Below are 17,296 nucleotides of genomic sequence, written 5' to 3'. Positions count from 1 at the left end.
TCTCTCCAAATGAAATGTTGATTTTGTGACTCCTTTTCACTGCCACTGTTGGCAGATGAAACTAAATACACGTTCATTAGCGCACTTGGGAGTTATGATACAACAAGTTCTTGATTATGAAACTTACAAACTGTGTTTATTTAGATTATGTATTTTACGCCGCAGGTGGGATAACTTATAATAAACTATAAAGTTTTTTTTTTAAATAATTGCAATGGTAGACAAAATAAACCCAAAAGGTAACCTGATGCTAAAATAAAAAATAATAGTTTAAAATAATAATTATAGAAATTAGCCTAAAAATAAACTAAATATTATGTATTATATGTATCTAGTTACTTACTCGAAAATTTAAGTACATTTTTTTATGGAAGACAGGTCAAATGACCGTATGGGTCAACTGATGTTAAGTGATCATCGCTGTCTATATTATCTAGCAATATAAGATGAATCACAGGAGCGTTGCCGGTCCTTTAGAAATTTGTACGAGCTTTATTGAACGTATCCGTGTCGTGTCGTCAAGGAAACAAGGAAATTCAATCCACACACGTTGAAAAATATTCCTTGAAAACCGCACTGTGAAAGAACGTCAGACATCCAGATGGTGGTAATGGTATGGTAATTTGTGGCGTGTCGTACGAAGGTTACAAATACGGAAGAATACGCACAATGAAGTGACGTCACTGCGCAACGTCAAGTGATCCAGCCTTTCACAGAGCACTGGGTCTCCGACTATCCGAACAGCTCTGCTTTAGCACATAAGCTATGTGATATATATAGAATCAGATCTCAGAAGACACTAAAACCTTATGGTTTTATTTTATGAACATATTATTAAGACACCATATTTATGAAGCTACAAGTTCGTCCCTATTTGTGTGACCATTTACTATTTACGCGGTGTTATTAAATTATTATTGTAAAATATTGGAAGCAATGTATTTTAACTGTATTTTGTTTAATATGTTACCTGATCAGCATCTTTCTGTTTTTTCAATTTGGCAATATTTTTTCGATTTTCATCCAACAATGTTTTGTATGAGAATAAAAATGAGATAATTCACATTAAAAAAATCAATCTAATAACGCCATGCTATCGACTACGTGACCTCAATCAAAATCAATACAGAGTTCGGTTTTATAATTTTCAAACACGGGGTCAGTTAACGAAAGATTCTGATAGAACGAGATATGTTGGACTAGGACACTTTAAGGTACCTACTCACATTAACATTTGAAACACGGACACTCGCCGGTAAAAATAACGTTATATTTTTAATCCTAAAATACATTCAACATTCTTCCAGTCTTATAAGTGTTCTAGAGAGTGCTTGGGCTTATTGAAATCCACTTCAAAGAACTGAAATATACAAGAGCTCTTTGTGTTATTTATATCTTCAACGTTTAACTTTTTTCGAGATTTCGTCTTTTGGTTTTATATTATTATATTTACTTTAAATATATCGGTTAAAGCATGCGTTTTGTTGTACAATATGTAATCTTTTCCAAAATCTTATAATGGTAATAATATGATCTCTGAGATTACATTACCATTATAAGATTGTAGTAACTTTTTGTTGAAAGAAAAGGCAAATAAAATAATACACACGAAGCCAACATTTATAACAAAACAACATATATATAAAATGAAACACATTACAATTTTTTTTCCTTGATTAGTGTCTGAAGTTATCAAAAATCATAATTTTATTACTGATAGCTTCACACTTCATTATATTTTACACCCATCTATATCATTTCAGTTTCAAAACAGCTCGATTATCTAACCGATAGAACAGGTTATATACATTGGTGTATAAGCGACCATTTATTTAGGTGTATTTGCGAAAAGGCAATCGAAAAGGCGGTTATTATATACTTGAATTTAAGTGGATTGTATAGAGAAGGAGGCTGGTATTTCTTTTGTAGAACCATAAAGATAGATGTGATCAGTGATTGAGGAATTAGGAAAATATACATTACTTTTACTGACGTGCATGTTGAGATTAAGATGGCCGCCTGCTGTTCTGGCTCGATGATGACGAAACAGTGTTAATTTAAAGTGTTGTCCCAATCACTGTCACTCACTGGTGGTTCAATTGTTTCGTAAAGTAGTAAAAAAGTGGTGGGCATAATGCGCGTGCGCAATAATAAGAGGGCTTGATATGAGGGCGCGGTGACCTTCAGACAAATAATGTAGGCATGTCGAAGGACGCGGGGAAAGCGTTACCACACATAGTATAAATATATACTATTCTACCAAATAGTCTATACCAAAAAAATAGCCTATACCAAAGAATATAATACTATTATATATAATATAATACTATAATATAATATAATACTATTATATATAATATAATACTATAATATTATATAATACTATTATATATAATATAATACTATTATATATAATATAATACTGTTATATTATATTCTTTGGTATAGACAAGAAACGTTTTATTTAAGAAAGATTAGCCCAGCGAGTGATGTTGTGAATTTCGTAGAGATCGTTTTATTTGTTTTTGTTTCATGGCAAGGTCGCTAGTAAGTAAATATGTATAAAAGGTGTATGATTAACATTTAAATATATTATAAGCATGCATTTACATCTTAAGCATATCAATAAAAATGTGAAGAGTAATGCTTATTTATTAAGCGAATGTTGGTTTTGTATGGTATTATTAAATAATAATTATTATCATTGTAAAACTATAAGACAGTGAAAGGCAAGACAAAATATTAAAGTAACTTGGGAATTTATTTGAGTGCTTTTGTCTCAGAGGCGTGTTTCACAAATTAATCAGTTTCCGCACTAAATCACAGCCTTCCGTTTGTCAGAAGATTCCTCTGTGTTCCCTCATCGGTACAATCTTGTCTCAATTACTTAGAATTAGATTAATTGCATACAAACCTAAGAGAAGTTCAAGAGTTATTGATACAAATTTTATTTAATTTTCAAACGACTCAGATCGACGTGTGAATACATAGTATACAAATGTAAATATGAATCTAGTAAAAAAATAATTTATTTTACAACTTAAATAAAATATGTTAGTTAGTTCTAGTTCTGTCGTCCATTATATTCTGCTTCAATTATTACAAAACATTTTCTTTTTATTATTGCTCTTGCTGAAAATTAACGATATTTTATTGAAGCAATGATACCCTATAAATAAACTTAAAAACTTACTTTTAGAATGACCTGAATGAAAAAAAAACAATAATTTTTTGTGGTCAAGTACCTGATACAAAAATATATTTACAAAAACTAACTTGTAAGGTTTATTTTGGTACATAATAATGTCATCATCTTATACATAGAAAGTATATGTTTTTTTTTTTTTTTTTTATGGAATAGGAGGACAAACGAGCGTACGGGTCACCTGGTGTTAAGTGATCACCGCCGCCCACATTCTCTTGCAACACCAGAGGAATCACAAGAGCGTTGCCGGCCTTTAAGGAAGGTGTACGCGCTTTTTTTGAAGGTACCCATGTCGTATCGTCCCCGAAACACCGCACAAGGAAGCTCATTCCACAGCTTTGTAGTACGAGGGAGAAAGCTTCTTGAAAACCGCACTGTGGAGGACCGCCACACATCCAGATGGTGGGGATGATATCCTAACTTGTGGCGTGTCGTGCGATGGTGAAATTCGGCGGCAGGAATCAGGTTAAACAGCTCTTCGGAACACTCCCCGTGATAAATGCGGTAGAAGACACACAATGAAGCGACGTCTCTACGCAACGCCAAGTGATCCAGCCGTTCACAGAGCACTGAGTCCCCGACAATTCGAGCTGCTCTACGTTGCACGCGGTCAAATGGATCGAGCAGATACTGGGGTGCACCAGACCAGAGATGACAGCAATACTCCATGTGTGGCCGGACCTGCACCTTGTAGAGCGCTAGAATGTGGGCCGGCTTGAAGTATTGCCGTGCTCTATTGATGACGCCCAGCTTCTTCGAAGGCAATTTGGCTTTGCCCTCCAGATGGCCACGGAATTGGCAATCGCTCGAGATTTCGAGACCCAGTATTCCGATACTAGGCGCGGCTTTAAGAGAAGTGTTCTCGAAGAGCGGTGATACGACAAATGGGGTTTTTTTAGTGGTAAACGCGCAAACTTGAGTCTTCTGGGGGTTAAATTGGACAAGGTTCAATTTACCCCATTCCGCGACCTTCTCGAGAGAGGACTCGATAGAAGACACAAGTTTCTCCCGGCACTGGTCGACGATTTCCCGAGAGAGACCTGCATGGCCCGTGTATACGGCATCACCAGTGCTGTCATCTGCATAGCAATGCATGTTGGAGGTGTCCAACATATCATTGATATGCAGAAGAAACAACGTAGGAGATAGCACACAGCCTTGGGGCACTCCAGCATTCACGGGCTTCGGGTTCGAGCAATATCCGTCGACAACGACCTGTATGCTACGCCCAGTGAGGAAGCTGGAGGTCCACTTACACAAGCTCTCGGGAAGCCCAAATGATGGAAGTTTTGAGAGGAGCGCCTTGTGCCATACACGATCAAAGGCCTTCGCTATATCCAGGCTAACTGCCAGGCCTTCCCCCTTGCTTTCAATAGCCGCCGCCCATCTATGTGTTAGGTATACCAGAAGATCACCTGCCGACCGTCCATGGCGAAACCCGTACTGTCGGTCGTTAATGAACTGGTGACCCTCTAGGTATACTAAAAGCTGGTGGCTAATTATGCTCTCCATGATTTTGGAGACCAGGGAGGTGATAGCAATAGGCCTGTAGTTCGCCGGATCCGAACGGTCTCCTTTTTTTTGGATCGGATGGACAAGGGCTGACTTCCATGAGTCAGGGACTACGCCTTTGGAATAAGAGTGCCGGAATAAACGCGTTAGCACCGGCGTCAACTCAGGGGCACACGTTCTAAGCACGATTGGAGAAATGCCATCCGGCCCGCTCGACTTCCTGACGTGCAACGAAAACAGAGCTCGCCTAACAGTTTTCTGTCTGAACTGTACTTCAGGCATAGAGCTCTGACACCGCGGGATGGTCGGCGGTGTTTTTCCGTTGTCGTCAAGAGTCGAGTTGGAGGCGAAAAGAGCGCACAGGAGCTCGGCTTTCTCTTTTGCCGTATGGGCCAGGGTGTCATTCCTCATGTGCAACGGCGGCATGGACGGCTGGTTGAAGTTACCAAGAGCAGCTTTCGACAACGACCAGAACTTGCGTGTTCCGGTCGGGTAACTGGAAAGCTGCTCGCCGATTTTGACGACGTGCTTAGACTTCGCACGGGCGATTTGCCGCTTAAAAAATCTGGAGGCACGGTTATATTTCCTCTTAAGAACTTTGCAGTTCGGATCCTTTGTGCCCAGCGCCGCAACCCAAGTTCGATACGCCTGTTTTTTGCAGTCAGATGCTGCTTTAACTGACGCATCGAACCAGGGCTGTGATCTGCCACCGATTGGTACTACAGAGCTTGGTATAAAAATATCCATGCCCTGCAGTATCACATCGCCTACTGCAATGGCGCAGGCACTAGGATCACCCGAAGAGAAACAAACCTTGCCCCAAGGGTAGGATGCAAAAAAGGAACGCATCCTATCCCAATCTGCTGACTTGTAGTGCCAAACGCGGCGGGTCGCTGGTGGTCTGCGACGTTGGCGTCGGATAGGCACTACACTCCTGACCAGGCAATGGTCGGACGTTCCAAGAGGGGCGTCGACAAAGACCTGGTAACCATCGGGATGTGTAGTCAGCAGAAGATCTAATAAGGACGGCATGTGGCTATCCACATCCGGGAGCCGCGTTGGCGACTCAACCAATTGGGACAGACCATACGCCAATGCAAAATTATGCACAGATCGCCCTGCGTAGTCTGTGGTACGTGATCCAAGCCATTCGGCATTGTGCCCGTTGAAATCACCCAAGACCACGATTTCAGCGGAGGGGATCTGTGCAAGCACGACGTCAATTGCAGCTTGAACGCAGCCCATGAGATGATCGGTTTCTGCGTTACCACTATGGGACCTGTAGACACACGCATAGATACGGACGCGGTCGTCTAAATCTACGCGGAGCCAGAGAGTAGACAGGTCCCTACCCTCAAAATTGCCGAGACGGCGACAGCAGATATCCTCCCTAACGTACACACATACCCCGGCATGAGGCAAAAAGTTGTGCTCAATTTTGTACCCGGGGTACGTTAAATATGACGTATCGCTAGGTCGAGATATCTGCGTCTCCGTAAGGACACACAAGGCCGGCTGCGCCGTCTCAAGGTGGTGGTGGACGGCGATTAAATTGGAGTGAATTCCCCTGATATTGCAAAAGTCCACGTTGAGCGTGGAGCGGGGTGCCGTGGTGTTACTGCCTCGTTTGTCCTCGGTCATGCGCGGTTCTGTGCCCACCCCAGAATACGAAGGGCGGCCCGAGCGAGAGTGCTCGGGGAGGGATTCTCCGGCTCTGGTAGAGCTGGTACCCTCCTGGGGTAATATCTTTTTACGGACCGCTCTCATAATTTGTGTGGGGGGGGGGGGAAGGGATGGCCTCCGGTCCTCGACACTAACCTATGCGAAACATAGCGGCACTAGGCCGCTACTTCACGCCGGTATTCTGTGCGAGTGTGGTAATTAACCCGGACGAGTCTGGCCCGATTGTGCTGACGTCATAAGACGGCAGCGTGACTCTCCCACTTCTAAAAAGCCCTTAGTCGCCTCTTATGACACCCACGGGCCTGGGACTCCCCTATTCTTTTTACGCCCCGGAGAAAGTACAGGGCAAATAAGTGATTTGAAAAGAGTTTAATCTCTAACACAACAGTATTAGTAAAAAATATTAAATCTCTTATCTTATACCTCTAGAGATTAAATTAGGTATCATTGACAGATAATAAACAGAGTAACGTTCACAACCGTGAATTGCGGATCGCTTTATCCTTAGATTACAAATTAACGGCCGTTTTCGGTAACGTATCTCTAGTTGCGGATATATTGCTATCATCTATCCATAGTTATGTCCAATATAGTTATATTATTAGTTATAGTCCAATGCTATATGTCGATAGGTTATTGAAATGTAAGTCAGCGTAAAAGGATAGATAGGTTATTAAAAGCGGTCGTTAAAAAAATATTGTTTAAAAATACATGCTTTGTGCGAAATAAAGCGTGTATTTTTAAATTAAATTCTTAATATTTTCACTAAAATTATATACAAGCCGAAAAAGTAGTAAATCATATTAAATATCCAAAGTTCGTTCAAATTATATAATATACATATAGCTATTAACTTCTTGCAGGTCCACAAATAATAAAAAAAAAACGTGGTAAATAATTTCCATCATGCTTTTATATTAATTCAAATTTAAGGCAATTTTCTTGTATAGGATATGTATAAAGAGCTAAATGATAACTATTCTAAGAAAATGACAGAATGTTTGCCTATCTTATTTATAAGTATATAATCTGTTATATATTGTTTTAAATTTTTTAAGCCACCATTTTTGTTATTTGAGCCACTACAAAATGAATTGTGAATGTTTCCAATATCCAGCATTAAGCACTCAATAAACCATCACGCCGTGTAATGACCGCGGCTTTAGGTCCTTGATGCTTCTAATAAAAATCTCACTGTACCTCCCGATACTCATTATGCAGTAAATAAAAACAGTTTATAGGCGTTTAAAACGAAAGCCGCCCGAACTCCACTTAATGAATTTTTCACAACGCAATTTCAATATAAGAAATATTAACTTTTGAATTGTTTGTTCGTCCTAACGTCATAGCTTTGAGACTTGCTGAACTTGCCGTTTCCTCATGTCTCTGCACATTGTATCAACGCATGTTATTTAATGGATCATTCTTGAACACAGAATATGTTTACTTGTGAAAATCCAAGTGAGACAAAGTATAATAACGAAGTTAAAGTGTGTTTATTTCGGGAAGTTACATTAGATAATAGAAGCGACACGGGGATATCTTTAGCGCGTTACCTGCGTGCTCGAACGAACAAATAGGGTAAACTATCCAGTACCAGCTAGTTGCGTTTTATATTCAAGAGATTGAAATGTTAACACATGGAAGCAATAATAATTAAAAATAATTTTATGACAAAAAAATAGAATATCATATCAATTTTTTTTTTTGTGTGAGCCACAAATAGTGCAGGGGCTTTTTTGATATTAGGTGATCGTTTGTACTCATCAAATGAATGATGATACGTTAGGTAAATGAGTTTCGCGATTTTTCAATACTCAATGTGAACCCTACAACTATCAACGTGACCCTAATCGCATCAAAATGGCCCTCATTGACGCTCCAATCGGACTTAAAACAAATTCTAGGGAGAACCGGGTGGGTCAAAGAACTTAGGATTTCATTGGAAAGGAGCTTAATCAACAACTTATTACTCCAAACGAAGCAAGCATACAGGGGAAATCTCAAAAAGCTATTATTGCTAGTGGTACTAAGAGGGTAGCGAATACCAGAAACTTGAAGGATATACAAAAGCACATAAGCACTGACAGCAAAACGAAACTTAAGAAATAAATCTTTAAGGACAAAAAAGTCAAACTTAATGTGTATTGGATTTACTTTGAGGAAATATTCCGCACCTATGATGACCCCGGTAACAACATAATTATTTGACTTTGCTTATAATTTAGTACATGAGTAGGGATTCCTCTCAAAAACGTAAAACTGATAAAATAATAAAAATTGTTAGATTACCACGCGGGCGTAGTCGTTTGTAACTGTTTGCAAAATTAAAAAAAATATATATAATACTTTGTCGATACTCACTCAATAAAAGCAGTATCGCTCGATATCTATCGAGATACAGACCATTGACAGACAGACAGGTACATACAGCAGAGTCTTAGTTATTGTTTCCTCTTGGTTGCGGTACGAAACGTTTAAAAAGTGCGATTTGGACTCGCCCATGAAGGGTTCCGTAGAGAGTAACATATTATAAAAGTTTTAAAAAACCTACTAACTAGATTTCGTTGAAACCACTTTTCGGTGGAAGTTTTCATGGAAATTTATATTTGCATGGTATTTTTTGTCGTTTCATTCTCTTATTTTAGAAGTTACAGGGAGGGACACACTTTAGAAAAAAAAATAATTAAAATCTTCAAAATCATTTTTGAAGACCTATCCATAGATACGCCAGACGTATGGGTTTTATGAAAAACAATTTTGAGTTTCAGAAGTTTAAGGATCCCCAAAATTTATTGTTATTTTTCTCTTTTTGGGTGAAAATCTTAATGTAGTTTACAGAATACATCTACTAAACAAGTTTCAACAGTATTGTTCTTATAGTTTTGGAAAAAAGTGGCTGTGACATACGGGTGGACAGACAGTACCAAATAGAACCAAACAACCACCAACCTATTCTGTATTGCAATCAACGAACTACATTGAAACCGGCACAACTAACACAAAAATGTCCAATAACAGACGAAGAATGCGTTCCAAACACAATAAACGCCTACACAGCCAGCAAATAAAAACCCATTTCATGATTTTATTTGACTCACAGCGTATTTAATTAAATATCTAATAATATTACCTTTACCAAACAAATTGCTTAGAATTTATAAGTTACCAAAGGTAAACTTTTTAGTAAAATAAATAGTTATTATTTTATTTAGTAACGCACTAATGTATGAAATGCAAATTGAAATTTCAAATTAACAGTTAAATGAAGGTTTCTTGTAAATTAAATTCATAATGTAAATAAGGTTTTACCGTAGAGACGAACCATTCGTGATCCGCGGGCTCATTGTTATCAAACACTGCAGACTGACAGAATTAAGTAGGATTTTGATGTTGTTTGCCAGAATTTCCTTTAATGTACTTTCTAATAACCAGAGCGTTGTTAGAGTTTCACTGAATTGAAGATTTTAGTAATAACATGTGAATATCACCTTTTTTGAAAATTTACAATCTAATTTAATTTACTTCTGGATTTTGAATTAGATGGAAAAATACACATAAGTGTAATTGAGGTAAAATGATAGTTATTCATGAAATAAAACTATATTTCAACATAAGCCCAGTTTTGTTGATAAAAATATATTTACTATTTAACAATCTTTATAGTTATTATAAGTAATTCATAGCAATTTTATCAATGCATTTTTATAAAGTGTGGATCAATCAAATTTTAATTATCTGGTAATTACAGAGCTGTATTTTGTGAAAAAGGTGTGAAGACTTCAGTCAAAGCGTATCAAGAGTCTGTCTTTGATCGTTTTGTGTAACTTCTTAGAAATAGGCTTTTATAAAATGTACTTTGGACTTTCCAAGAAGATTCTGCACCTGGTTACAAGGCAGAGTTTAGAGTGCAAGATCAACGTTGCAGACTTTATAAGAATTGAAGACCGACCCTCGTCTAGCTCAAATATCAGTCCAAACCCTTTTTGTTTTGTTTACCACATATTTAGACCTTTTAAGATATTTGTTAATATCAACGTCGAAATTATGTATTAAATTCAACACGATCAAAGTTTTAAATAAACTGTGAATTTGTTTTACAAAGTTAGCAAAGCATACCCTAGTGTAAGATATATTAAATAAAGTGATAAACAAAGGAGAATCATAAAGCATGTTAAAACAGTGTTCCAGTGTTACGAAACTGCAAATGTATTCCTTTTTATCACGTAGATCGTGCTCTCTGTATGATAAACAATGGATGCACAGTTGCTTCAGATCATTCTACTGAATCTATTTAGACGTTGCACATAAATTGTAATTTATTGTACCTATAAAAATCTGTTAAAGAATATTCCATGTAATATTGACAACATTAACATCTCTATTAAGACAATTTAAGGTAGCTCTGGAAATTTAAAGTTTATGTTGAATTAGCCTTTACGTTTCTAAACAACAATTTAATGGATCAAGATAATTAATAAGAAGGTTAAACTATTAGCTACTAACTAGAGTTGAAATATTCTTTTAATATTGTTGTCATAGAATATGTTACAGAATTCTGATCTTAGATGATATTTTGATTCCCGACTCGTGGTGTGATTACGAGTAATTTTTTTTAGACTCGGGAAATGAGATTCGTGAGACGATTGAAATTTAAGAAAAAAATCTCATATAGCTTTTTAAAACTGAAAATTATTGATTATTACTGTTTTAATTCACATAATCATATATTTGCAAGCCAGATTTAAATTTAAATATGATACTGTGTAAATTCACTCAATTTCAATCGATATCGATTCGAGCAAATCTTGTCGCGTAACTAATCAGGCTAATAAATATATTCCTTTTAACCAATTCCCTCTCCAAAGCTTATTAACGACGTAAACAAAGCAAAGGAAATTGTTTTCGCGCAAGAAATAGGAAATAGATTGCTAGAAAGTTGAGTGTTAATTTATTTCCAAGTATTTCACTAGCAATTTGTTCTAGTGTCCCCAAGGAACACGTCTGACGTACACGCTTGTTCAAATAGTTGTACTTTTATATTCATAGGATAAACATATAAATCTAAATTCAGGAAATTCCGGTAAACTGTTAACTACATGATAACAAACATAATATTTGTATCAACAATTATTTATTGACAATATTGAAGCAAGTCAAATAAGATTTCCAATTGTTTAAGATACAATGTTATAGTCGTAATGAGAGTGACGGACATAAATCACATGCTTCCAGTTTGAAACACGTTAATTGTTATGATTTTTTACGATCTCATCGTTTCACTATTATTGGCTGTTTATTCCACTCAACACAAAATAGCATAATGGCGCTGACAGAGAAGAAACGGCGCAGGAAACTCTCGTAGTATTATTATTTTGCGCTCCTGTAAAAATTAAATTATTTGAATATTTGTATTATATCATTTATATATCTATTCAGTAGTCATAAATTACTCCCAGGCTGTCAGATCGCTTAGCATAATGTTATTTAAAGCCGAGCCTTAATAATAAAACATTATATTTTTATAGATAGCACCTTTACAACGACAGGGAAATTTTATTCAATTGAATACATTTAGAAGAAAATAATAATCCTCCACATATTTTAACAATATGTGCTTCATATTTACCAAAGAATTGTAGTTGTTTGAGTGAACGTGTTTCAATTTCATTGAAAATTCCAGAAAATTCACCTATTAACAATCAGAAAGTTAAAATGTGACTAAAGTGTCACTTATTGTTTCGTTGATATTTTCGATACTTCAATGTTGGACTTATAAAATGAACAAAAACTTGTTATTATTACGGCTTAACTGTAATAGTTAAGTTTGAATTATCTGGCGGTACTTTATAATATATACTTATGTATATATATATATATATATATATATATATAGCTTGAGTTATTTGTGTTACTACAGTTATATATAATTATGCAATAGTAATACTACGGACGTATACTGGGCTTGTAACCATAACCACATTTAAAGCTCTTTTGTAGTGGATGTCACCAAGCAGCAGTGTGCTAACAACGGCTCAAGCCCAGTATTTCTGAGCTACGGGAGAACACAACAACAATGGCCGCTTTCAGCCAAAGCGATAAAACAAAACTTTGCATTTGAATAATAAAAAATATTAATATTAGTATGTTATATTCTTCAAATGCAACGCTTTGTTTTATGGATCTTATTATAAAGAATAAATAATTCTACGTCTGGTAAAAAAAATCTGTCTCTCTCTATTATTTATATTAATATCGAAGGACGACCTTTTCTATCTTCATCCCTCAACAATAGACGACCACGCTTAAATTCGTTATTCCAATTGTAGATGGTTGCTTTAGAAGGATCTACATCTATTAACGCCATTTGAACTCCATCAAATAGCTCGTCCAGTTAAAAGCCACATTTAATATCATAAAAAATCATCATCACTCTCACATCTCACGAAGTCCTTAATACGCCTTAATGCCTACATCGCAGTGTCATTATTAGCTACATAGCAGAAGTTATTCTGGGGAGGATGCTGTGTGATGGAAATGCAACAGAAAACCAATCTATCTTATAGTAGTATACACACACAAAAAGTGAAAAATAATGAATTCTATTTGAACACATATTTATACAATTTCAACGAATTATATTTAAGGTTCAAGATCGTACAAAGTACACACTGTAGGACCTCACCACTATAATCTAAATTACATTAAAAACACGATATGGTTACATTGATTTAGTTATTAATTTTCATATTGTACACGCTTAATATTCAACGTTCAAAATTAATTTTCGCTAAAACTATTTGTTGTAAATTGCTATTGTCACATAGCTAATAATACACAGCGGTCGGAAATATGTGGCAAAATAATTTCACGGACATTTTTAGTAAGTTTTCAGATTCACTTATGCCGCTATATTAATATAGTATATTTACAAATCTGAATTATTCTGTAGAACTACGAATAGATGGTCGATTGGTCGAACAACAAGTAGAGGATTCTCTCCCCTCGGGGAACATTGTTTTTTGGGAACAATTTTTCGTCGTCCAGTACCTTTTAGTATAATATTCCGTTCCGCAAGATGGCAAAGTATATTTAAAAATATTATTTATGTAAATGCATTTTTTAAAAATGACTATCACAACGTGCAATACTCACTTCACGGTCCTAACATTGGAGTATAACAATAGTTTGTTTATTTTAATGAAAATAAGAGACGAACCGAGCAGGACGTCCAGTTGATGGTAATTTTTACACCCTGCCCATTAAAATTCAATGCCGGTCAGGAGTCTTAAAAATTCCCAAAAATTTTGACCGGCACTACAATTACGCTCGTCACCTTGAGACATAAGAGGTCCCATTTGCCTAATTGAGTATATAAAAGTGAAATTCACTAGCTACGGCGCCCTTCAGACCGAAACACAATAATGATTACACATTACAGCTTCACAAAATAAATAGGCGCCGTTGTGGTACCCATAATCTAGCGGGCATCCTGTGCAAACGAGCCTCCCACTGTTGCTCAATGAAATACATTACATGAAAATTCTTGACTCAAAACTGGCCTCTAAAAAGCTTGGTGTACTCAGTAAGGCGAGACAGTACTTCACTATAAGCCACCGCCTGCAACTTTATTAGGCGCAAATTCACATTGCGTTCTTACATCTGGGCGGGTGTTCCCCAGTACCAGCTTCTTCCATTTGACCGCACACAACGAATAGTGGCTCAAATCATCGACGATCAAGTCGATCGGAGATGACTTGATAGTTTGTTAGGTGGAGATGTGTGTTCTCTCGGCATCTTGTAGCGCATTTATCACAGGGAGTGCTCAGAGAAACTGTCCGGGTAGATACCAGCAACCGGATTCCATCACCAGACATTACATCAAAATACTAAATACCACCCTCATCACGTTGACGTACAGCATTGCGAAACCCCGCGTGCTCCCCACTCCCACCCCGTGAGCCTCTTGCCCGTTTGCCCCCTCTTATATTTGATCTTATTTCTTGGAGTCTTTATTGTACTGTTTCATGTTCCTTTTAGGTTAACAATTCATTGCCATCTTCTCGAATAAAATGTTATATAAGAGTTTTTTTCGCTTTCACAACTTTAACAACTTTTCACAGTTTATAATAGTACCTTCTATATTCAGCTTTATTAGCATTAGAATATTATAATGCACAAATTTTTGTAGAATTATGATCGATTAATCAACAATATAAACTAAAAATATATGAATACTAATTACATAGTAGTTTTTACAATTACTCAATTTGAATTCCTCACTTCTTAAGTAAGAAAATCGTGTGGACAGTTAAACTGCTAAATTTCTAATGAAACAAGAGCAAGTTATATATATTTTCTCTCTCTCTCTAGATATTCTCAATTTGAAAGTATTTACATTATTCACGAATGACGAGTGAAATAATTATTTGTTTATTCGTTGCTTTGTTTATCTTATTGATATATACTCGAGTTATTCACGGTAACTTGACCTAAAGAAAAACACATTTATTTGTGAACCTTTGATTTTTGTGTAACAGAATGAAAAAATATAAGTTGAACGCGAATATTTTTGGGTAATGGAAAGTAAATGTTGCCTCAACTGTGTAAAATTGTTTGAAAGCGACAGAAAATGTGAAGCAAAATCATATGATAGATCTTTAACAATTGTTACAATTTTATAGTTACATTTATTTAAACTTATTTATTTGATTGTTTATAATTTGTTCTTATAATTTAAGATTAATTCTTCATAACATGTATATTAGCAAATAACAAATAATTATTAATATATTCTTAATTAAGATTAAAATTGTTGTTCAGAAAATATCATTCTAATGTGTAATTCAGAATATATCAAAATTTTAACATCGCCTTCCTTCATCGCGCGGGTCGGAACGATTAGAACTTTTCCTACTGGTGGAAAAACAGCCCTTGTTAGTCATTTACAAACAAAATGTAAGTAACTTAAGGTCATCTAATAAAAATAAAAATCCCTTAACTTTCATCAAGTCATCTATATTGCAGTAGACAATTTTACCGCTTTTATTATTTTTTTTTTTATATTTTTTGTTAATCGTAGTTGTAGAAAAACTAAGACTTACTAACTGGATTTTAGCTAACCAAAGCTAACTACCTAAAAAAATAAACAATTGTTTGGTGTTATTTAAAAAAAATATACGTACGAATTAAAACAAAATACCATGAACAACTCTCATTTTACTAAGTCGTGTTGAATTCATTTTAATAATATAAGTTAAGGCTTATTTCCATAGAACTATGAAAACATGCCAGGTGGCTCCGAGCCAACTTATGACTCACAACAATAGACGAACAAGGGATAATTGACATTATTATTTGCAAATGAGCTTTAATTTTCTATCCTATTTACTAAAGTTTGGAAATCTTACAATGATGATGGTATTTAGTGGCAATAATGCATCTGAATCAGTAAAGTTTCAAATATGTATTTCACATAAAATGTTTGTTACAGTTGAAATGTGGCATTTCGATTGATTGTTCAAATGTATTCGGTGATTCTTGATATTCTTTATTACTAACACACATTTTAATAATGTTGTAAAACTTTTTTTTACCTATAACCTATAAGTGACCTGACCTGAATTCCTGCAAGATTTCGAGTCATCTGTTAAGAAAATAATTTTATAGAATTTTAACAGTTATTAAAAACTTTATGTACTGTAATTAGATGTTAGTTAGATCTGTTATTTTTTGAGACCACGGAACAGAAAAAACAAGTGGAAATGGCATGTGGACGTTTTTTAATTAAATTTTAATATTTGGCATATTATATTGAAGTTTCACCGATAAGGTTGAGTCGAGGTGGATTAGAAGAAAAACCTCATCAAATCATGGAGTTAGTAACAGATTAGAATTCATCATGGAATTGTAAAAAATTGATCGAAAATCATGAATTAGTATAATATACTTTATCAATCCTGATTACATCATTTCTAGTTTTTACTTACTTATCGATATGTTTACTAATTTTCTTACAACACTAGGTACTTTGACAGAAGTTAAATCTATGGTTACAGAGTTCCTTTTACTTCAAGTTTTTATGTTATTTTTCGCAATATAAGAAAAAGTTCCGAGGTTGTCATTATCACTTTAAGAATATGAGATTAGCGTAATGGTATTACGTTCGAAATTGATGTAAATAAATTTGTAATTATATCTTTTCGTGATTGTGAATTTAGGCCTATCATAAAGCAGGAATTAAGTGTAGGTATTACATATGTAATAGATAAATGTGTGAGTTTGGCGACATCGGTTTCCATAGTAAAATGACATAATGCCACTTGTACTAGTTTTTTCCGTTCTGTGTTTGAGACAATCCAGCGCTTATTTCAGGACGGCTATTTACAGTTGTTAACTTTGATATTTCAAGTCATAAGACACTCTCATTTACTCACTTTGCCACGATTTTTCATTGTGATATAACGTCGATTTAAAAGCAGCTGTCGAGCTGTGGTATGACAGGAGAGCATCGCTGACCAAGAAAAGCGTTGAGTAAACGTATATGTGAATTCATAAACCGAAAATTTATGTATGGTGGGCGAGGATCGAACCGGGGGAAATAAAGTTAGACCAATCTGGTTCTATCTATTGCACCTCTGATTGCTATTTTATGCGGAAGAAAATCCGTATTTAGGGTTAACCTTATCCTTGTTACTAATCTCTTAATTTATATAGTGCAGGTACCACTAAGCTTGTTACTTACCAAGAACTTCGCTACGAACTTATGGTGAGTTAAGTTTTTGTGGTTAAATATAAACTCATCTAGATAGTACTTGGAGGAAAGTTTGGTCATTAAATTCTTACTCTTATTGCAGTTGCTAGTTACAGTGGTACTCAGAGGACACAATATTTTAA

The 17,296-nt window shown here is 35.5% G+C and overlaps 1 protein-coding gene across 1 annotated transcript in view; it reads right to left on the bottom strand.

Moving 5' to 3' along the window:
- The window catches only part of LOC126966977 (uncharacterized), a 516,069-nt gene extending 509,421 nt beyond the window's left edge, over window positions 1–6,648 (bottom strand). The window contains exon 1 of the mRNA XM_050811296.1: window positions 5,699–6,648. Within this exon, the coding sequence (XP_050667253.1) occupies window positions 5,699–6,484 (786 nt within the window). The 5' untranslated portion in view covers window positions 6,485–6,648. The remainder of the gene's footprint in view (window positions 1–5,698) is intronic.
- Window positions 6,649–17,296: the final 10,648 nt, after the last annotated feature.

This window comes from Leptidea sinapis, chromosome 11 (assembly GCF_905404315.1).
Source record: "Leptidea sinapis chromosome 11, ilLepSina1.1, whole genome shotgun sequence".
In the NCBI taxonomy this organism is placed as follows: Eukaryota; Metazoa; Arthropoda; class Insecta; order Lepidoptera; family Pieridae; genus Leptidea; species Leptidea sinapis.
This window is presented reverse-complemented; position numbering and strand designations above follow the sequence as displayed.